A 21,842-nucleotide genomic window follows, 5' to 3' on the forward strand; every position below is an offset into this window, starting at 1 on the left:
AAAAAAGATTATTGCAAGCACGGCCACTCTTGGATTCTGTAACATTCAACACCTGTGTGAAGAAGAGGAACGACTGTGAGCCAGACTTTTTCAGCATACATCAGTTTTGGACCTCTCTAGTAATTTTTTCTTGTGTTTTGCAAATGATTTAAAAGTATTTTTATAGTTATATGGGCAGTACTGCACTCCATACACACACCCACTGACACACCTGGGACAGGTGAAATATTTCACACAGGCTGCGAGGACTCAGGAGTTTCCATTGGCAGTGATAAAGGTGTGCTGTTGTGTTTGTGCATTTTGATCATGTTGTTTATTCGCCCTCACAGTACCTGGACCGTATAAAAACTCTGACTGGTGACAGCGAGACATTCTCTCTTCAGGCTTTCAGGTAAGAACCCCGTCCTCCTTTAACACCACACACTTCATCACTCTTACACACAGCGCCAGTGATTTAGGTGTCATCTAATGCCTCAGTCAGGCATCTTACATTGATATTTTGAATGCAGAGTGCTACATATTCCTAATGACTTTTTTTCTTTCCTCCCCTTCTTTATCCTCTCTGGTTATCACAGGTCTGTTGCAGCCATGTTGGTTTTCTCTTGGTCTCTCGTGACCCTTCTGCTGGTGTCCTCTTCCTGGGCTGAGGTAAAATGTTCCACAAACCACCTCATCTCACTGACATGACACAAGGCCTGCATGTAGGGTTCAAACAAGACAATCAGAAATTCACATCATACGATATGACACACCTAAGACACTCCAAAAAGAAGTTACAAAGCTTATTTTATTTGAAATGTGATGTTGTCAGGTTGAAGCAGATCCAGAGGGAGGAAAATTAATGGCAAGAATGTTCAGTAGTTAATGTCTAATCAACTAATAGAGAGAGTCAGGCCCCAATTAAGGCTTATAAAATATGGAATTGTCATAAGGAACTTCATTTGAAAATAAAAAGCTATAAATTGCTGAGCATAGATTAAGTCTGACATTAAAATAGTTTGAAGTTCAAGTATAAAGCTACAGAACGTTGTTATTTTGATGACGTTTTGGCCATTGGGCCTTCTTCAAGATCAAGAAACACAGGGCCGAAATATCATCAAATAAAAGAAATGCATACTGAGCCAGAGTGTGCAACACTTATTTTTCTACAGTGACAACTCACTGTCAAAAGAACTGACATTATGACATAAAAAGTGATGAGAAATAAAGTGTCATTGGGGAAAAATGTTATTAAATAAAAACTTCAAGTCAAGTTAAAAAAAATACATGAATTTCTTATTTAATATGTATTTATCAATGTCATTATTTCATATTTTAACATTTCAGGCATTCAAAGAAAGAGGGTTTCACTACGTCAAAGCAGGCAGAGCTGATTTGTGTTGTGTCTTTGTGAATGAGCTTCCATAACATTTTGCTCTTCTTTTTTCATGTCACTGTGGGCGACTACAGGAAGGTAAGACTGAAATTACAGCCCCTCTTTACCAGCTTTAAATAAAAACTGACCAGTGTTAGAGTAATGTTATATATTTTGTATACTTGGTAGAATCTCCTTTTTTGTATTATTGGATATTTAATGACTGTATATATAATAATTGTAAATGAGCAGCCATGTTGGACCTTGAAGTAACCTTGAAGTCACTCAGCTCTTAAGTTACAATGATGATTACACAGTTCATACAGTGTGACACACAATGTGTTGTGCAGAGGTTGCTACCCTTGAGGAGGACACAGCCAGGGAGCTTTCTGTTGGTGAACTGCTGGAGAGAGCCAACAGAGACCGCAGTGAGTCCAGCTTTCTCATTTGAGTTCCCTAACCCTAACCAGACCTTAAACATGTTGTAGTGGCCATATTGTGGACCAATTAACTAAAAGATGCTGTCACCAAATGCAGCACTTTGTTTTGCAAGCATGGGTTGCTGCACCAAAAGTGTATTACTGAAATATTACATACACAATAGTTAAAGAGGTGTAGTACTAATTTGTTTAAGTTAGTTATCTGTTAAAGAGCAAACAATCTGCCTGCATTTTAGATCAGCCATTTTGAACAAGTCACCACATAAAAGAAGTCAGTGTTTATATTTGATGAAAAGCAGAAGTGGTGCAAGGGTGAGGATGGTGCTATCATTGTTTCAGTTTGGACCCTTGCTACAAGTCAATGACAATAGAATTTCAAGGCAGTGACTTGCGGCGTCCGACACTGACGAAAAAAGCTGTCCTTTAACATCGCCGTGATATGCGGCCAGTTGCCATTATAGTTTCACAGCGCTCGGCAGCATCAGGGGGAAATGCAGCGGGACAAGAACGAAAGTTAAGGCAGCAAAAGTCCAAGTCAGGTGGATGGGCGGGGGGTTGGTGGATGGGTCCAACAAACACCGACTTCCAGTGTAGAGAGCAATGTTCTCATGAACATTTATAAAGCCAAACCCGCTCCTTTTTCCTAAACCTAACCAGTTGTTAGAGGGGAAAAAAGTCAATTTAGTGCTTTTATTTTGAAAGAGACTGTATGTAATTGGTAAATTTCCTGTGAAAACAGAAGTGTATTTTGAAAGATGACAATGCATGTAACAGACAGAACTTAACACGGCGTCCCAGAACGTCAACAACCAACGCATCCAGGGTACCTTTCACGTCACATCTGGACGTGGAAGATCCATGACCAAACGTTGACATGTGACAAGGTTGGAGTGAGAATGTGTTGTTCAAAGAAAAGTTCGGCAGTTCAAACTGTGAAACAAAAGGTTATCTCTTACCTTCTATGTAGTTCTCGCTCACACCCACACCTATGTTGGTCTGCAGCCCCTGACTTAGATGAGCCCATCCTGATTGAAGGAGACATCGCTGTCAAGTCTTTGGCTGACAGAAACGCCGACCCCTGCACCGCCAGAGGCTGCCTGTGGCAAAAGTGGTCAGATGGGAAGGTCTACATCCCCTACTATATCGCCAACCACTACTGTAAGCATGAATTGTTTCATTTGGATTTATTCTCATGGAGGCAGATGCATTTTACTGAGAGAACAGACCGATGCCACAGTCACAGCTAATTTAGATGGACTTGAATATTCATATCTTTGTACAACTGTGAGTTTCTTTGTATTCACTTCTATAAGTTACACTATATGTATTTAATAGAAAGCAATTATGTATAAAATCAATATAAAACTTCCAAGACTCAGCCTTTTAAACATTATATAATTACTGATGCACAGGAATGCAAAACTTTTTTTTTAAGGACGTTGCTATTTTTGATAATAGTAAAACTTAATTCTGCAACAGTCCAAAATAATGTAGTGGATTTGTTTCCACTAACAATATTATATATAACCACAATGCATTCTACAGCTCGATTACACAACATGAATGGATTAGGAAAGGTTACGGTGGATTTAGAAAACGCTCCACTGCTACAGATTTTCTAAACCTGCCTTATTTGTCCTGCAGCCTCCCGTGAGCGGGCCATCATCGTTCGTGGACTGGAGTCTTTCTCTGCAGTTTCCTGCATCCGTTTCAGACCCTACCAGAACGGTGATCATGAGTGGCTGAGCATTGAGTCCAGGGACGGGTAAGAGTCCAGCTGTAGGTTCACTGCTCAACTGCAGGGTTTAAGCCATACACATCGACGACTTATGTTCTAACTCCAAAAATGTACTACTTCAACCAGATCGGACAGAGCGCACCGTAATTACACTTGTCACACTGTTGTTCTACGAGGATTGCAGAACAGCACTTTCCTTCACAATTCTACGTGGTGATAACTTGTATGATTCCTTAAAACTGCTCTATGTTCATGTGTCTACAGCTGCTACTCCTGGGTGGGTCGTCAGGGTGGAGGTCAGACTGTGTCTCTGAGCCGTCAGGGCTGCCTGTACCACAGCACCGTCCAGCATGAGCTGCTCCACGCCCTCGGCTTCAACCATGAACAGACTCGTTCCGACAGGGACAATCACATCAGGGTGTTATGGGAAAACATCATCGATGGTTAGATGGGCTCACCTTCTGTTACATGCATTGGTTTAGTCTTAAATATGTTCTCAGAGGCAGAAATAGTTTAATTGTTTGAGTTAAACCTGAATGAACACATGGAGAAAACATCATTCCTTTAAAGCCTTAATTTTTTTCTCAAAGGAGCACTATACGACATTCAGAGCAACAATATAGCAGCAAACCACTATTTGCTATGGAAAGATATGGTAGAGTAATGGCACCCTGCCGCTGTGTGTGCTATAATCCGAGCTTTTCTGTTATTTGTTGTGGTAGATGGCCCAGCTGTGCATGCATGTTTGTGCATGTGAGTGTCATGTGAGCATCCCACTGACTAGCTAATCGCCGCTGCTCTGCACTGCGCTCATATGGCAGTTACCGCTGATATCAGATGCCCACAAGTTAACACCATTAGCTCTGTCAGCACTGTTGCCCTTGTTGGCACTGTTCACACTGTTAGCACAATGTTGAAGGTGTGCAGGCAACTTCTGAATCAAAGATGTATGAATCAAAGACCTCTTTTAACTGAACAATTTTTCTTACCTTTGAGATATTGACCAAATTTCTCCAGTCAAACAATACCCACATTCGGTCCTTTTTACACCTAAAAAAATACTATTTGTATAGTTTTGCTAATAGTCTGTAACACCCAACTTAACTGTTGTATATCTACAGGTGAACTTCGATAATGAAGCCCATGGTCAGTGCAGGTCAAAATGCCATTACAGGCTTTTAAAAAATTCAGGATCCCTAACAGCAATTTTATAAGAGCAATTAAACGTTAGAGCATCTTGCTGCAGGGGGTGTGGCCACCAATCTATAGGCTGGTGCACTGGAAGTATACTATACGTGGGTAACCAAAACTACACACAAAATAAACCCCTTTTTCCAACAGAAAAACACCCACACTACTGCTGTACCAATGCCACATCAAAACTTAAATGATATCACTACCAGTCAATAACAGGTGAACTCCCACTGCATCAGCCGCTCCTGGAGGCCAATACCAGCTGTAGCAATAAAGGATTAAACCAAGATCTTCTTACCGAACTTTAAAACAGTGTATGAGTGATTTTACATCCTGCATATTTTCTCTCATTTCTGCAGGCATGGCGTACAACTTCGACAAGATTGCCACTCTGAACCAGGGAACTCCTTACGACTACAACTCCGTCATGCAATATGAGAGGTACGGATAACTTGCTTACGTCATTTATTTTATTCATCACATTTTCATTTATCTTTCACCAACTGCATCTAAGTGACTCTGATCAGTGTCTGTGAAGATTTTCCAGTGTTTCTTTGTAAGTTTCTGACAATGATCACATGAGCAGCGTATGCTCCTATATGAGCTACTGACCAGTGTGAATCTGCTTTTAAACATTATCACACTACACATCAAATGACTAAAATCACCTGAGGTTTCAGGGATTGTTTCCCTTCAGGTAATCGAACCCAAGCTCAACCTGCTTTGCACTGTGGTATCTGTGATTCTCCAGGTACGCCTTCTCCAAGAACAACCGTCCCACTATGTTGCCCATTCCCGACAACAACGTTTCCTTCGGCCAGGCTACCCAGATGAGCAGGAACGACATTGAGAGGCTGAACAGGCTGTATCAGTGCTGTAAGTATACTGTGGCTCAGCTGGATTTGAGACAAACTTACACAAACAGTTAATACAGTAAAACCTTTTTTTCCAAGTCAGTCTTCAAACAACAGTCAGGTGCACATATAGGCACTGAAACAATTTTTGCTCACAGTTATTCTCCATACTGGCCCTGATGAGGTGTTGAACAGAGGTGTCAGATTGTCTATGTTTCATTCTAATGACGTATTGTGCCATTTAAATATAAGGACCCATTGTCCAGGGACACACAGGGAGAGAATGTTGCACTAAAAGACTATAACTTTGTAATTTAGACTCATAAAGAGTTGCATCAACTTCAGATAAACTTTGGAAGACATTTGTTTTTTAGCCTCTTGAGATTAAAAATCTTTTTCAAGAGAGCAACATAAGTTACGGACAGACAACACAGAAGAAAAATAAAAAATATACAGCTCTAAAACAAGCAATATAAAACACAAAATGAGATTACAACAATGAAAAGCTAAACTAAAATACACCCTGACATTGGCGTATAGAAGATTATGTGCAAAGTCCTGCAACATGCTTTGAAACAGCCGAGAGGAACCAATGAGTGCAACTTTACGTCCTTCTACAGAATATTCCACATATAGAGAGCTACATACATAAGTGCTCAAACTCTGTATGTACCCTCTGTAAAGACAATAAAAAATGTTCTGTGAATGGAGAGCAGAGCCATATTCAATTCTTGGTGGATGTAGGCTAAGAATGCCGATGAAAAAGTCTACGAAATTTTAAAGAGAGCCAGCCAACCTGAACACACACAATACAGTGATGAGTCTGGGGCTTACAGTTGGTAATAAATCTCAATGCAGTATGATACAGAGTCCAGAGCACGCAAACACTGGAAGGGTGCATTCATATATAATACATCTCCATAATCAAGCACAGTCAAGAAGCAGAGACCAGTCTTTTTTTGGGCCAAGAAAGACAAGCAGTGTCTATTTCTAAAATAAAAACCCAGTTACAGCTCCAGCCTTTTCACACGTAGTTCAATGTAATGCTTAAAAGAAAGACAATCGACTAACACAACGCCCAAGGTGAAACACACTCTATGCTCTTGTTCTTATTTTTACAAAGAACAAGGTTTTGTCTCAAAAACTTCCTCTGGAAATGTAACAAATGGATGTCTTCTATCAATCATCCTTCTAAAACATTCCCTTAACAGTGTGCATTCCTTCTGCAGAAACTGCACGTGACCTTTGACCTGCCGTCCTGACAACATCAGAGCACGCTGATGAAGCAGATGTGGGCGGTGGCAGTTTAGATTGTCCTGTAACAACAAACCTGCAAACTTCAAAAGCATTAAATGCTGATTGCTGCCTGACTGTTTCATGAAATGGCAAGGAACACAGGCACTTTGTAGATTCTGGAGATGTAAATGAGACTCTTTATTTCAAATACGATCTCATTTTATTTTCATATCACATGAAAATCAATCATCGATGTTACAGTTTGATGGCTTTTGATCAAAAAATAAAGCTCTCTCTTCTCCTACAATTCACTCCTGTTCATTTTATTCTGAGTCAGAAAACATAATCTTAAAGGGACAGCTCACCATTTTGGAAAATGTTCATTTTCTGGCAGACAGTTAACTGAGAAGATCAATACCACTTTCACATCTGTAAACTATGGACTAAAGTGACGGCAGCAGCTGGTTAGCTTAGCTTAACTTAGCACAAAGACTGCAAACAGGGAAACAGCGGGCGTGGCTCTGTCCAAAGGTCACAAACTCTGCCTATCAGCACCACTAATGCTCACTGATTAGCACATTATGTTTTGTTTGATTAATCAGTACAAACATAATAATAATTAATAATTTAAGTAAATAATTCTCAGCCAGAAAATGAACAAGTTGATTTCTGTTCCTGTTCTTGAAATAACTTTGATCTATATTCACACAGTTCCCTTTCCCCCTGTGTTTATTAATGGCTATTTGATATGACAGTGTGTAATCAAAGAAGCAAAGTATTTTCACAGCTAACTCTGCTGAAACAGGATCATAATCCCAGAATCCTCCTTAAAACCATAAGCTATGAGTGGTCCCGCAGTTATCCAGAGAAATTAAGAATCTCTTCTTTACTTTCACAACAAAATAGAGATAGAGATTCAACAACACATTAACAAAGTATCCTGAGAGTTTGATGTTGACTGCTGCCCACCTTTAACTCACTTCAGTGAAATCTCTCTGTTAACCCTGAAACACACTGTGGCACCTCCCTGACCATTCACCTGCCCTTCAGATTGCTTTTCCATATAGTTTTAAAAAGCAGTATTTCAGACAGTTGGATAATTTAACAGCTCTGTCTATTCCAATTTAAGAGGAAGATCCCTTTGTTTTATATCATTTTAGATATATCTCTCAGATGGCATTTTTATCAAAGATTTTAGAAAAAAATTGTCTCCACACTGGTTTCTTTTATGAACAACACTTATTTAAAAAATCCAATCTGGTTTTCACTCTCTGCTGTTTTTAGATGTTATACACGCATGTCCAAAAATGTCCTGCAGTTTTATAAATTTTAAATTATAATTATAAATTTTCAATTTATATTTATGGTTCCCCTGCTGGCCTTGACACTAAAGCCTAGTTCACAGACAAAACACTTTCATTCAAAACCTACAAATACAACATGCTAACATTATTAGCATGAGCCTAAGGCATTTTCCATTGCGTAAATTAGCCAAGTGGCTAGCAGACTTCCTCTACTTGTATGAAGTCAGGATAAATCACGCACAAGACTTACAGGACTATTCTGTGGGGGCCATGTCATCACCGAGCACCAGCACATCACACCACACCACACCAGTCCTTTACTGCTTGTTTTAAAAGCCTTGAATGGTCAGGCTCATGGTTTCACAGTGTCACTAAGACCTTTCCTGTCCCGGCCCTTCAGCTGAGGAAGTCACACTTTTACATCTCTTTCTTATAACTCACTTTTATCTCAAGGCTTTTTATTAACTGATGCTATTTGTTTCAATTTTGGATTTTATTTATTTTCATTATTTGTTTTTACTGTTGAGCATTTTGTATGTTAGTTTTGAAACATGTAATATAATGAAACTTATTATTAATTGGTAAATGTGTCCACAATCACCTGCAGAAGTCTCCCTGTTGCCGGATGATTATTAGGTGACGCATTATAATTACTAATGTTTAAATGTTCACCATTCAGTTGCTTTATCATTATTTGATTAATCAGAATATGTCCGAGTTCACCTGTTTGTTTTCATCTTCAGGTAAAACCATGAAACATAATCAGAATCATGTTATTTGACATTCAGAAAGTCAATTTATTGATCAAAAGATATTTTTTTGCATACGTTTATATATCTTTGTATAACTTTCTTGAAAGTTAATTTTCTTTTCTTGAAGGTTAGTCAGAGTTTTCGATTTCATTCCTAGAGTTCATCTCAGTCTTATATGATCTGTAAACCTCCACCCATATCAGTGTTTTGCAAGTGCGTCCTCCACATTATCAGCAGTCAGGTTGAAGTCACAGGCTCTCAGGGCTTGTATCAGCTTCTCTGTTCGGGCCTCGGCTCCTTGACTCTTCCTCCACTCCTTCAGCAGCTCCCTCACCATTTCATCCAGCTCTGTGGGATGCCTCCTGGAGATGGACTCCAGCTTCACGTCATTCAGTCCCAGTTTGCGGCCCAGTTTACGCCAGTTCCTTCCCAGCTTCTCAGCGATCACTTCTGTGGCAATGTCCAGTTTGGCTGACAAAGGAGGAGGAGGAGACAGAGGGTTTAATTTTGGAAACTCTAAAACAAAGCATCTTTATCAAAATATAAAAAACAAACACCCTTCCCCCTGAGGCTAACAGTGAGAACTGGCCGCTAAGATGAAGAGCTGGGAACAGTCCATGGCTAATTTAGGAAAAAGGTCCGTCCAACTCCTGCTCTAAATATGTGGATTTAGAAGTAGGTCATTACATAGTCAGCTGTGCCAAGCAGATCAGAAACCTACAATTCAGTTTCTTACTGTAAATAAAATAATGTCTGAGGTTCATTTAGTGTTAATATCAGAATTAAAAAATTTGTATGTACAGTAAAGTGTTGTCACAATACATGAACTTCTAAAACCTTGTAAATATCAATATTTGACACAACTTTTGATACCACCGGGGAATACTGGCACTGAGGGCATCAATAGGACCGGCCAGAATGCTTCAGGGCCTCAGTCTTTGCCATGGTAATCGACGTCCAACACAGTATTTGAGTGTTTGTTGTTTTTTTTCCACTATTAAAATGATGGAGGAAATTGAAACGAGGTGGCAAGTGTCAGACACGAATGAGGTCAGTATCCTCAGCACAGCGATTGTCCTCGGCTTCAAGCAATTAAATTGGCTGTTCAACAAGGAAAAGGAAAAGGTGAGACAAAATGTGGGCTGTTATCTGTGTCTGGTACAGTAGTGATATGGCCAGACCTGCATCATACCCTTACCCACAGCAACAACAAACACGGCTGAAAGCGGAATTATTACAGACTCAGCGGTGGTTCCAAAACGAGGAGCAGCTTCAGTAGTGTGGAATAAACTGTGGTGTCCTGAATGCTTCATGAACAGCCCCGGACTTCTCAGACTCTTTTAGCGACTTACTACTCAGAGGAAACTCAGTCAGCGGCTCCTCTGGCAGCAGCACATATGCGCACACAGGAGTCAGTGTCGTGAAATGTTTCTGTCATAAACCTTTGGTAATGTAAACCTATGTGACTTAACGGCTCGACAAAAACTACATATATGTGAATGTGTGATAGTTGTGGTATCATAACAGCCTGTCACAGGTTACAGCGTGATGATTAGAGGAGAAATGGCAGAGCATAAAGGTCCAGGTGGAAAAAACAACTCAACCATTTAGGATTCACCTGTTGATTTACATACATAGATCCCAGGGGACATTTTTTGTGTTTGGGAGCTGTTTATTTAAACAGCTGCAAATGTCTCCGTTACTAAACTACATGTGGAATATGAGCCAAACTTAACATTTCGTCACAGACAATAAATGTTTACTTTCGCAGACTTTATTTGCATCCAGTTGAAACCGCTCTGCTCCAGTTACACAACAGGCACCTGTCAATGTGCTGCACCTTGTCAGGACAGGAAAAATACCATTCATATTAAGTATGGATGCATTATCATTGCCAGGTGCTTTAAGATTGGGCATTCACAATGTGTTCATGCCACAGCAAGTTCAGCGACACTGGTTTCACTTATTGCATCACACCTTGTGCCTATAACAACTCATGGTAATCCTGCACTGAGTCAGAGCCTGGACTAGACTGCCCTGACACTCACAGGAAATTATATATCAAACTGACACCAGAAACAATGAACTGTATATGCATCAATATACTGAGACAACACCTACAGGTTTACAGTGACTGTGTTGGTAACAGAGCATGTACTGTATCTGTCAGAGCAATGTGAAACTGCAAATTCAGAGAAGGAACTGATGGATTGTGAAATGTATGAGTTACACATTTGCTCAGCGCACTGTGGAGTTCCCAGAGTTTACAGGGGCATTTCACTCATATTACTCATCCAAACATGAGTGCAACTCAGACTGTAGTAACAGCTTTATAGAAGCTTTGAAGGAGCTTTGTCAAGTTTTAGAAAGTACCCCTGATGATGTCATGGTGATGCTATTAGGGTTATGTCTGTTTCAAATCTGTGGTTAAAAGACCACAGATTTGAAACAGAAACCCATGCCTGATGTTGTTCTGTTTTCTGACACGGCCAATCAGTGTTGATTTGCTACATCTTTCAAAACGCCTGCAGTCAAACAATACCTGAATACGATTCTTCTTGTGCTGGGGATCTGCGGTCTCCTTTATAAGCATTACCTATGTACAAAACAAGGCCTGACAGAGGCGTAGGCCACTTCCCATGCAAAAGTTGTGATTCATAACAGGCTTGATGGGAGAAACCATGACCCATGCTTTCACACATTTTTGCAGACAGGGAATTGGCGACGCAGACGATGCAATTGCTGATTGTAGAGTTGTCAAATATTTTTTGGCACACGCCATTTTTGGCTTTTGTCTGTACGCACATTTTTAGTATGGATGCTACGCATTGTTTTATGAACAACGCCCCGCCGGATCAATAAAATTTCTGTTGCCACTGTCAACAGAGACGCTCTCCTCCTTCGAACCAACTGCAGTCACATGACACATTGTTTGGGTTAAACATGAGCATGTTACAGTCCTGGAGGATTATTAATGTGCTCCTCCTCCTGTACTGCCTTAATATGCACATTCAGCACATCCAATGCATCAAAACATTGTTTTCTAGTTGGAGCCGCGCCTCGTTTTCAAACTGTATGGTTTGACTAAAATGAACAGTGACAGCAATATAGTCCACGATGAGCAGCGCTAAAATCAACCTGCGTAGTTGTCCCTCCATTGTGACATTAGAAAGTGTCACATTTATCTTGCAAGTGTACTCTTCTTCAACGTTTGCTTTACTTCCTGGATTTTTCCCACATGGAAATTCTGACCAATCAAGAGCAGCTTTCTCACACAAGGTATTTTATCTGGTCCGTTTGTAAATGCTGCCGTGAGAACACAAACCAACTCTAGACAAGTATACAACTCTGTAACAAAATTAGTCCCTGATTCAGACCAAAGCAAGACAATTCTAGGTCCGAATGTAACCTCAAACAAGCCAGCAGAACTAGCTAGCTAGCACTAGCTAATGTCTGTTTAGTCGCAGTAGAAGAGTCTATACCTTTAGGGCAGGGAATGCTGGAAAATTTCACACTTTCATTTGGTTCGGTTCATTTTCACACTGCAACTTTTAAAGCAACCAAACCACCTGGACAACATCACACAGTTACAACAGCTGCTCAACAACAGGAATAAGAAAACCCGGCTCATAGTTTGGACATGACCGAAAAAGGAAATCCATCCCCTTCAGCCGGCTTGGTCACTACAAAAACAATGGAGCAACACCAAATTTATGCAGGGATTTCTGTTTTAAATTTGGTGTTCAAGCCTAATTGTTTTTTCACAAGAAGCTGCTTTTCCTTTTTTACCCGCTTCTCCTGATTCACGCTGTTGGCTTTGTTTTTTTTTTCTTCCCAAAATGCACAGCGCTCTACGTCACTTCCTCGCTTTAGTTTGCTGAATAGTCCCATTGCATTTCCCTCTGTAAGCAAACCGAGACCCCCAGTTTTCAAACAGACCAGGGTTCGTACGTTTGATCCGCACCAGAGTTCGAATGAACGTTCACAGCACTCCAAAGGAGCCTAACTATCCGTGGAAGCGGACCAGGCTTCGTTTAAAGCGGACCAAATACCCAGTGTGATTGCGTCCTTAAAAGCAATCATGTCAGTCTCCAATTATTTTTACAAAGGGGGCCAGAAAATGTATCAAGAGGCTGTGGCCCCCCCTTAAAGCCGCCACTGCTTTTAGTTAGTAGCTTTATAGTAGTGGGATAGTAACTGGTGTTTGTGGTAGTAGCCTGGTACTAGTAGTAGGTTAGTAGTAATAGTAGTAGTAACTTAGTGACAGCAGTAACTTCCTCGAGACACTGTGTTTCCTGAACACCGCCCCTGTGGCTCCACAGCACCGTGTGTCTCATAACGTTACCGTGAACCTACCTCTCTCCTCCTCGTCCGGTTGGTTGTCGTTAAATCCAGCCTGACTTTCATAATTGTTCAACTTCTCGGAGAGGTCCTGTCGTTTAATTTCGATGAGGAGCTGACACAGCCACTCCGTGTTGTCGGCTGACAGTTTGCCTCTCTCCGACAGGAGCTGAAACAGTCTGATTCCGCTGTTAATCTTCTCCAGGTCCCGTTTCCCGATCATGTCTCGGCACAGAAACTTTAGTTTCTCCAGCTGTTCGGCGGGCAGCTGGTTAGAAATCTCCAGTAAAACACTGTTAAACTTTGGAGCGCTCATGTTTCTGTGCCGCTCCGTCTATGAACTAGGAAGCACTTGGGTTTTACTTTCACTTCCGCCTGTTTGTCTCTGACTTTATCTCCTTCACAGGTTCCGGTGAAAATCTCTCACTGTTGCTCAGATCCTGAATCAGATGTGGATCTGCTCAGCTGCCTGTTGTGGGTGCTGATCTGATACTTTGCGTCGATCCCTGTTCTTGTTTGGTTTCTGCTTGCTTTCAGTCACACCTGGATGACGTAAGATGTCAGGTGCAGAATAAGAGGCGCCCAAACCTTCAGGGAAGTCTGTGGGAACACCCACACCCCAAATTTTATTTTTTATGACCGTGTTTACTTCATAATATAGATGTAATAATATAATATACATATTGAGATTTACCTCGCCATCTGCCAAACTTCTCCCCAAGTTGTTTGATCCACTGTAAGGCTGGAGTCATTATTCCCTGCGCTGTAAATATTCTGAGGACATGTTACTAGCCAGGCAAAGTACAGCATAACTCCCTGAATGAGACTAGATTTCTTGGCCTTACTAAGGAGTAGGTGTGCCATCATTTATTTTGAGAAATGTACTGTATATTGTGCTGTGAGAGGCAGCAAAACATCCTTTCATTTTATAGTTACAGTTTACTAATAAAACTCTCCACAGTATGAACAGTGGTTACATGAGCCTTAAAACCAGCCACAACTCAGCCCTGAGCAGAGTGACCGTCCTCTACTGACCAATCAACAGACTGCAGCGTTCACAGCTCCACCTTTTAGTCCCAGATCTGTGTGCTAGGTACCCCAACAGAGGGGGGACCAAACATGGGGACATGAACTGAACTGTACTGCCTGGTGGAAATGGGGCTTTGGATTGCTACCTTAGAAATATGCCTGTGTTCAAATGTGCCTCTGAAAAGGCAAACCCTTCTCCATCATGTTTTTCTTTTCTTTTTTGTAAAGTAGCCATTTTATGTTATAAAATATATGCCTACTCTCCATAAACTATAAGTATCCATCTATCCATCCATCCATTTTCAACTGCGTATCCAAAGCTGGGTGGCAGGGGCAGCAGGCTGAGCAAAGTATTTCATACATCCCTCTCCACAGCTACACTTCCCAGCTCCTCCTGGGGGATCCTGAGGTGTTCCCAGGCCCAGTGAGATATGTAATACATTTAAATACCTCCAGCGTGTTCTTGGTCTACCCCGGGGCCTCTCACCAGTTGGACGTGCCTGGAACCTCTAACAGGAGGATCCTGATCAGATGCCCGAACAACCTCAACTGACCCCTTTCAACACGAAGGAGCAGCAGCTCTACTCCGAGTTCCTTATCCTATCTCTAAGGCTGAGCCCAGCCACCTCTCGAAGGAAATTAATTTCAGCTGCTAGTATCCACAATCTCAAATAAATAACCTATAAAAACTTTACAATGTAATGAATTATTCCTTATTCCCATTGTTTGTTTTTTTGAGAGATTAGTTTAAAGGTTTAGGGGAGTTTCCAGATGTGGTGAGTTGTACTGGATACCCCTGATTTGCATAAAGTAGCCTAGACCTTAACTTCATGCGAGAGTGAACAACGTGCTGCCCATCTCTCAAAATGAAATGCAGACATTTTCAAAAAAAAAAAAGCAAACTCCAGGCAGTTCATCTCTCATTTATTTGCAGTTAGTTTAAACAAAAAAGACTCAAATTATCAGAGACAGACGAGTCAGTTATACATGCATATACACTCACGCATGTTGTGAAATGTGCTTTGACATACATTACAATAGATATCAGCATGTCACAACAACTTGCAGTGTTTTATTGATGCTGTAAATACAACATGGCCACAGAGGGCGGGAGGACATCTCATGAGGGACATCGAGGGAGGGTCTTCACATGTGACATCAGGTTATAAGAGATTCTCAGGAAAAGATCATTGTAGCTAAAACAGGCTCCGCAGGCCCCGCGGCAGCATGTCATCTATCACTGAATATCAACACTAACCCTACTTACAAACAGAGTATCAACAGTATTAAGATTTGGTAAAAATAAAATGTGCAGTCTTTGCTCAGAAGAGCAGGTCACATCCCAGGAAGAAGTAAGGTCTTTTGTGATAAAAATGTCCTTGTAGTCTGTAGTGGGCGATGTTTCCATCCAGGTACAGCGAAATAGGTCCTTATTAGTTTTTAGTACATTAAATAATGAATAAAAATTAAGACACTACGTATATCAGATCAGTGGTCCCCTGTGGGCTGAAAAAACCCTTTCAACACATTTAACGCACTTCGAAATGCATTATCTTGAAACTACAAAAAAACAGCTATACAATATCTTGACCTAACAGTGATTACAAATCACTGAAAATTAAAAATAATAATATTAATAATACATTCTATCAGTCTGGGTTGAGGGCTTAAATTTGGGGTAGTTCAATATATTTACAGCAGGGGGCAGGATGTGACACATCGATGAGTGTAGACTGTACGTGTGACTGCACATTACAGCCGACAGCACATTTACACATTTATCTCCAGAGTGGTATCCAGTCACTCCCAACGAGTTTTTGCAGTTTGATAAATACAAAAAAATATCATTCAGTCTTTGTGCTTGAATATTTAAAGAGTTGCAGCTTTAGGAAAATGCCAAATTCATTTATAATATAAGGCATGATAATAATATAGAAACAGTGTGGCCTTTCCTGGTTTGACTATCCCTTTGTGTGAAAACTGCTAAATGTAAATTTTAAATGAGCCAGTGACAGTTTAGGTAATCCCTGGAGCGGCTGGGAGGATATAAGGCAGGCTAAGAGTCAGTCAGTAAAGCTGTCGCCTCGACAACTGTCACTGTGGTGCCCTTAGGCAAGTCGCTGGCGCTGCTTTCCAGAGTCATCAAGAAGCTGAAAATTCCTACTTGAGCCAAAGCCAAATGCAGAAACCCCCTAAAGGCATGCTATGCAGGATTCTCCTACAAAAAAATCCATATATTGACTCATACAGAGGTAATCACTCTCAATCAGCACTTATGACGCACTAGCAGTGTGTGGTGGTGTCTGTACCTTCAGAGAACCTGTCCTCTGCCTTTATTTTCTTTTTTTAAATCATTCAATTATTTACTTTTCACATGGAAATATACAAGGTACAACTCCAGTGAAATGTGATCCATCAGCTCCTTTAACTTGTGCACTGTAATTTAGACCTTATTGTTTCTTCTTACATCGTTGGCTGCTGCTTTATTAATGTCCATGTTTCAGGATGTTCCTGGTAATCTAATGGTTTCTGGTTGTAAAAGTGTCCGAACATCTGACCTCAATAAGACAGCACATAGTTACAAGGACAGTGCCGCACTGCAGTAACCTCAGTGATCCACAGCAGGAACAGGACAGCACCTCACATTCCCACAGACACACCAGTCCTGATTCACCGTAAAGTGCGTCCTGGCAGTTTCCAGGATTTAGCTAAGTTCTGGTGAAATCAACGGATATTACAGTTCCTGTTACAGTTACTGTTCCTGGCATGCGACACGTCGAGATCGTCTAGTTTATTTAAACAACAGCTATCATGGATGCTCGTTCAGCTGGTGCCATCTTCTCTATCTTTCCTCAATGTTTACATCTGGAAACCTCAAATTGGCAGTTAGCATCTAGCTAGAAGTTGGCAAAGGGAGAGTTTACAGACTGTTGAGCTGATTTCCACATCCCAATGAGCGACTCTCTGCCACGCGCCACCCATGTCCAAAGCCAACCACAAAAAGCACCACCAACACTTCCAAAATAGATATTAGAGCATAAATTTAGCACAACTTTAGCAGAGGGTGAGGTTGAGCCACACACACAGAGCAGAGAAGCCAGGCGGACAGGGTGTAGCATACGCTTCAGTTGAATTCACACAAAATCCAGCAATACAGCACCGCCCTGCAGGGTTGTGCTACGTTGTGGGTTTTTATTTGTGTTTTGGAATGTAACTGCTGTAAAACAATAAGAACATAACATTTCATTTTTCTAATTCAGTGCTTTGTTCTCGTTTACGCCCCCCCCCCCCCAATCATTCACTCTCTAGCATACTTGACCTCCAGGAGGAGTGGCCAAGTTTGAATGTTGTGTTTGCAAACAGTAAGCGATTAATCCTGCATAGCATGCCTTTAAGTTAGGGTCTCAATGGGAAATAATTCTCAATCCTATTTGCTCCAAGATGCAGCTTTCTGATGTTAAAGTAGCATGATGGCACACACTGTATGCACATACATGTACCACTACATGTGACTTTAAAAATGAGTACATTAGGATCACTTTTCAGTGCACAACCTTAAATCTATAAGAAAACCTGTCATAAATTTTTACACTCAGCAAAACCCTCTAATAAATACAGCTGAGCATCTTAACAATATACAAAGGTGTGAATGGCTTTTATGGTTTTAATCAGTGAAACAGAAAACTCGACATCTTCTGGGCTCTTTAAAGCTGCATAAGCCAACATTTCCCATTGGTGGTTCAAAAGTGACTGATGAAGAATTGTGTCATAAGTTATAGGAATTTCTCTGTAAGGTCAGTTTGTCAATGATCCAAATGAACAAATGAGGCAAAAGATTAAATGATGGAGTCTCTTGATCGCTTGCAATTAGTTAATCCTGCATTAACTGATTTTCTGGCCCCCAGGGGGCAGCAGATGCACGCTGAAAACACAACACTGACGTTATCACTTATTACGTTGATATGGCAAACTTGTTAGCAAACATGTCACACACCCAGCAGACACAGAGGAACATGAGCATTCATTTAGAGTCCTGTTGATTATAGCAGCTAATCATTTAAAATATTAACCACTATGTGTAGTGTAACACCACTAATGGTGGTTTTATAAAGCCCCGTTTCCACCAAACACTTTCGGTATGGTACCTTTGGAACCAGAAGTAACCCTTAAGACATGGTACCTAGACCCTAGCGCTTTCATGTGTGCAGGGTTTTTGTCACTCACTGCTCCGTAAAGCACTCGCTGTATTTCCTCATTGCAGGTGACACAGATGGCAGTCTGCACCTAGTTTATCATCCACACAACGGTGACATTTTCAGAACAAAATAGAACATGCTGCAATGAGAGTCTCTCTCCATGGGATATTTAAAAATAGCAGGTTTGTGTATTTAGTCATTCTAAGGCAAGCTCAGGGGTTTAGTGTTGCTGTAGCCCACAGGAACGACGCTCCGCTTTTTTTTTTTCCTCTGAGTGAAGATTAGAATAAATGCAGTTCACATAATACGGATGAAATGAATATATATAAACTCTTGAAGATCCACTTATTACTAAAGGTGTATGTCATATAAAAACTAAAGTAATGGTCAAAGTTGTCACAGTGACATTTAAGGTGTGCTGATGGATTCACATCATCAACTCATGCATTGAGTCACATTACAAGTTAATGTTCTACCTTAAAAGTCGCAGGCAGTCGGCCCAGTGAATTCTTTTTCTCAGACTCCAGCTGCTGCATGAGGCAGCGAAACATCCTTTCATTTTATAGTTATAGTTTACTAATAAAACTCTCCACGGTATGAACAGTGGTTACATGAGCCTCAAAACCAGACACAACTCAGCCCTGAGCAGAGTGACCATCCTCTATTGACCAATCAGACTGCAGTGTTCACAGCTCCACCTTTTAGTACCAGATCTGTGTGCTAGGTACCCCAACAGAGGGGGGACCAAACATGGGGACAGCAGGGAACAGTTTCATTGGTACCATCCACAACTTTTCACAGTGGAAACGTAAAACGGAGCTTCAGGTGACAATATGACAATGTTGTGTTTTCAGCTTTTTCTGCTGCAGCGTCAAGAGATACTTAGAGGGTTTTTAAATTTTATTTTACAATTTCATATGTGGAAAATATGTCTCTCTATACCCAATCCCAGAGTTTGATAGGTGTGTAACAGGACACACAGTGAGTATTTACAGTACAGCATCTCAGCGCAGTGAGATGCAGCATGACATCACTTTTACGCTGTAAATCTCGCCAATCGCAGCTTTAAGAGTTCCAGTTCATTGGAATGAATATCAATAATGTGACTTGTGCTTTCCAGGACTAACGCCACTGTTAGGCAGTTTGTTGTACTCAAAATGTAACAAGTGTAACAGTGAGCACAATGACGCTCGTATACAAGAGAATAGTACAATTCAGGCCGCTTGACACAGAAGGTCTTCCAAAACCTCCATCCCAACAACCAAAGCACATGTGCTTGACCATGTTGCATATAAAAAAAAGTATATCAATAAATTCCTGCATTTAATTGTGCTAAAAAAAAGGCCTATCTGAGCTTTACACATCGATGACAAGAGGGAGAATCTCCTTTTGTGTTGCATCTCACCAGTAAGATATCAGGAGGAAATTCTTCTCACAAGGACGGTTTGGACGGAGTCTTCAGTACACAAGCTGCATTCAGTTCCCGGGGGAGAGGCGGCAGGTAATGGTTGAATAAGCATGATTCATTAGCTTGCAGGCGGGGTTTGGCACTGTTTTCTCAGACGTCTTGAATGATGATCTCATTGATTGATGAGGATTTTCTTTCCCAGAGTCAAATGAAGCAAATGGCTTGTTCCTTTCAAATACAGTACATCCAATAAATAATGTGTTGAGTATTGTCAGATTGCTTGCTGCAGTTTTGGTTCATGTCTGTTGTAAAATGTGTTGCCTGAACATGAGAAAAGTGTTAAAAGAGTTTTAATGTGAAGAAACTCTAATGTGTGTTTCACGTTGTTTCTGCAAATGATCCTAAACAGCATGAACACAGCAAAGCTCTGCTGATTAATAAAAACCTACCATGTGTTTATGGATAACTGTCCTAACCTCTAACAGCTAGCTTTAAGCAGCTGATTAACTTATTTACAGTTTGTATACAGTTGCTGTGTTTGCGCTTGGTTTCATTCCCACCCAGCAGCGAGCGGTTTAGGAGCAGTTTGCGTGTGAGACGGGCCGGGAGCGGGGCTGTAGCGGGCTGTGACTGGCTGCTGAGTTGTCCTGGTTGTGGTGGTCCCGCGCTGCAAGCCTTTTGCCCTGCTCCTCCTTCATGAAGAGCTCCACCATGAGGATCTTCTCCTTGTGGATCTGGAGGCTGATGTCTTTGGGGATGTCCGGGATTAGCCAGTCCACAAAGTCACTCATAAGCATCACAACGTTCTGGACGGGACAGAGGAAACACAGACCAGGTCAGAACACCTCAGACACCACAGATTTTCTAGCCTAAAGCACGACTATGTTACTTTGCTGAACTGTGGCTGTGTTGTCATCGTGTTTTACTTTATCGCTTAATGATAAAATGTTTCTCTGGAACATGCTGAAATTTACTGTAACAGTGGCAGAAGAAGAGAAGAGTCACCAAAGCATCTACACAGTAAGCTATCTAAAGTTTGCAAGCATCACAGCCCAGTCACCAGAAGACAACGTTGGCACTGTATGTTTTCACAAACCACAGTCATGTCACATTTGTACACTTCTGTACAGGTTTCATACCTATCAAGTCGACTTTTCTAAAGGAACATAGTTCAGATGACATGTATATGAGCTGACTTTCTCTACAGGAGGAGGAGAGGATGGTTGAGACTTCAGAATTTCCAGAATTTGAATTTCCAGACATCTGCTTGTAACCACACAGTAGCAGACCGCTGTTTGACACTGTCTGCGTGAGCAGCGTGTGACAGCTACCTCACTGAACTGCTGCAGCTCGCACATGTGTGCAATGTTCACACAGACAGCGTTGCAGCTGTGGCACCGCTGCGGCACTACTGCAGAGCTGCCTGCTGCTGCAACTATTGAATTTCCACAATCTATAACCACAATTATTAACACAGTCATGCAAATATTTCACAATAAAAAGCCTTTTGTCCACAAAAAAGGAACCCTGCCCAGAGGAACGTTGTCAGAAGGCTTTTATAATGAAGTGGAAACAGGATGTGTTCAGTTAATAATAGATATTGATAGTTTTTCATGTCTGTGAGTGATCTAGACACTGAAAGTAGTGAAAGCTGGAATGATATTAGTATAGTTACAAAAAAAAAAAATCACATTTCAAATGTCTCTTTTTAGTGAAACATCACATGGAAAAAAGAGGCCAGATTCCTGATCTCTAGATGTTCTGCAGCCCAGCAGTGCTGCTCACTCCTGCACTTTGGCTGCTCTAACCTGTTAGTACATGCACTGAAAAAGATACAAAGTTGTGACGCACACCCTCTGCTGAAGCAGACCACAATGAACAAAAGCGGGTATTTTTTTATGGACATGTCAGGACATTTCCTAATGAGATCGTGGCTACAAAAGCAGGTATTTGAAGCCAAACCATGATCTTTTCTTAACCTCAACCAAATGGTTGC

At 41.1% G+C, this 21,842-nt stretch overlaps 3 protein-coding genes across 4 annotated transcripts in view; 1 reads left to right on the forward strand and 2 right to left on the reverse strand.

Moving 5' to 3' along the window:
* The first annotated feature begins 370 nt into the window (after positions 1-370).
* Positions 371-7,127, forward strand: LOC125900519 (hatching enzyme 1.2-like). The gene is made up of 10 exons (XM_049595568.1): positions 371-391; positions 576-648; positions 1,450-1,453; positions 1,705-1,782; positions 2,797-2,952; positions 3,439-3,559; positions 3,797-3,975; positions 5,086-5,167; positions 5,478-5,602; positions 6,810-7,127. Coding segments are annotated over exons 2-10 (807 nt in total). The 5' UTR covers positions 371-391; positions 576-588; the 3' UTR covers positions 6,812-7,127.
* On the reverse strand, positions 7,014-13,747 carry fadd (Fas (tnfrsf6)-associated via death domain). The gene is made up of 2 exons (XM_049595534.1): positions 13,229-13,747; positions 7,014-9,343 (listed from the first exon to the last, which is right to left on the reverse strand). The coding sequence occupies exons 1-2, from the start codon at positions 13,527-13,529 to the stop codon at positions 9,072-9,074; spliced, it is 573 nt and encodes a 190-aa protein (XP_049451491.1). The 5' UTR covers positions 13,530-13,747; the 3' UTR covers positions 7,014-9,071.
* A 1,398-nt stretch (positions 13,748-15,145) lies between these two features.
* The window catches only part of ano1a (anoctamin 1, calcium activated chloride channel a), a 118,943-nt gene continuing 112,246 nt past the window's right edge, over positions 15,146-21,842 (reverse strand). For both annotated transcript variants that reach the window (XM_049595212.1, XM_049595211.1), the window contains exon 25: positions 15,146-20,652. In XM_049595212.1, coding sequence (XP_049451169.1) covers positions 20,422-20,652 — 231 coding nt within the window. In that variant the 3' untranslated portion in view covers positions 15,146-20,421. The remainder of the gene's footprint in view (positions 20,653-21,842) is intronic.

Source organism: Epinephelus fuscoguttatus, linkage group LG2, assembly GCF_011397635.1.
Source record: "Epinephelus fuscoguttatus linkage group LG2, E.fuscoguttatus.final_Chr_v1".
Taxonomy (NCBI): Eukaryota; Metazoa; Chordata; class Actinopteri; order Perciformes; family Serranidae; genus Epinephelus; species Epinephelus fuscoguttatus.

What these genes read in the sequence shown, in the direction of transcription:
- LOC125900519 (XM_049595568.1), top strand. Translation starts at nt 589, where the DNA reads ATGTTGGTTTTCTCTTGGTCTCTCGTGACCCTTCTGCTGGTGTCCTCT. An exon ending in GAGAGCCAACAGAGACCGCA is followed by an intron (nt 1,783 to 2,796) that starts GTGAGTCCAGCT and finishes GTTGGTCTGCAG; the next exon opens with CCCCTGACTTAGATGAGCCC. An exon ending in AGCATTGAGTCCAGGGACGG is followed by an intron (nt 3,560 to 3,796) that starts GTAAGAGTCCAG and finishes ATGTGTCTACAG; the next exon opens with CTGCTACTCCTGGGTGGGTC.
- fadd (XM_049595534.1), bottom strand. Translation starts at nt 13,529, where the DNA reads ATGAGCGCTCCAAAGTTTAACAGTGTTTTACTGGAGATTTCTAACCAG. An exon ending in ACCGGACGAGGAGGAGAGAG is followed by an intron (nt 9,344 to 13,228) that starts GTAGGTTCACGG and finishes CTCCTTTGTCAG; the next exon opens with CCAAACTGGACATTGCCACA.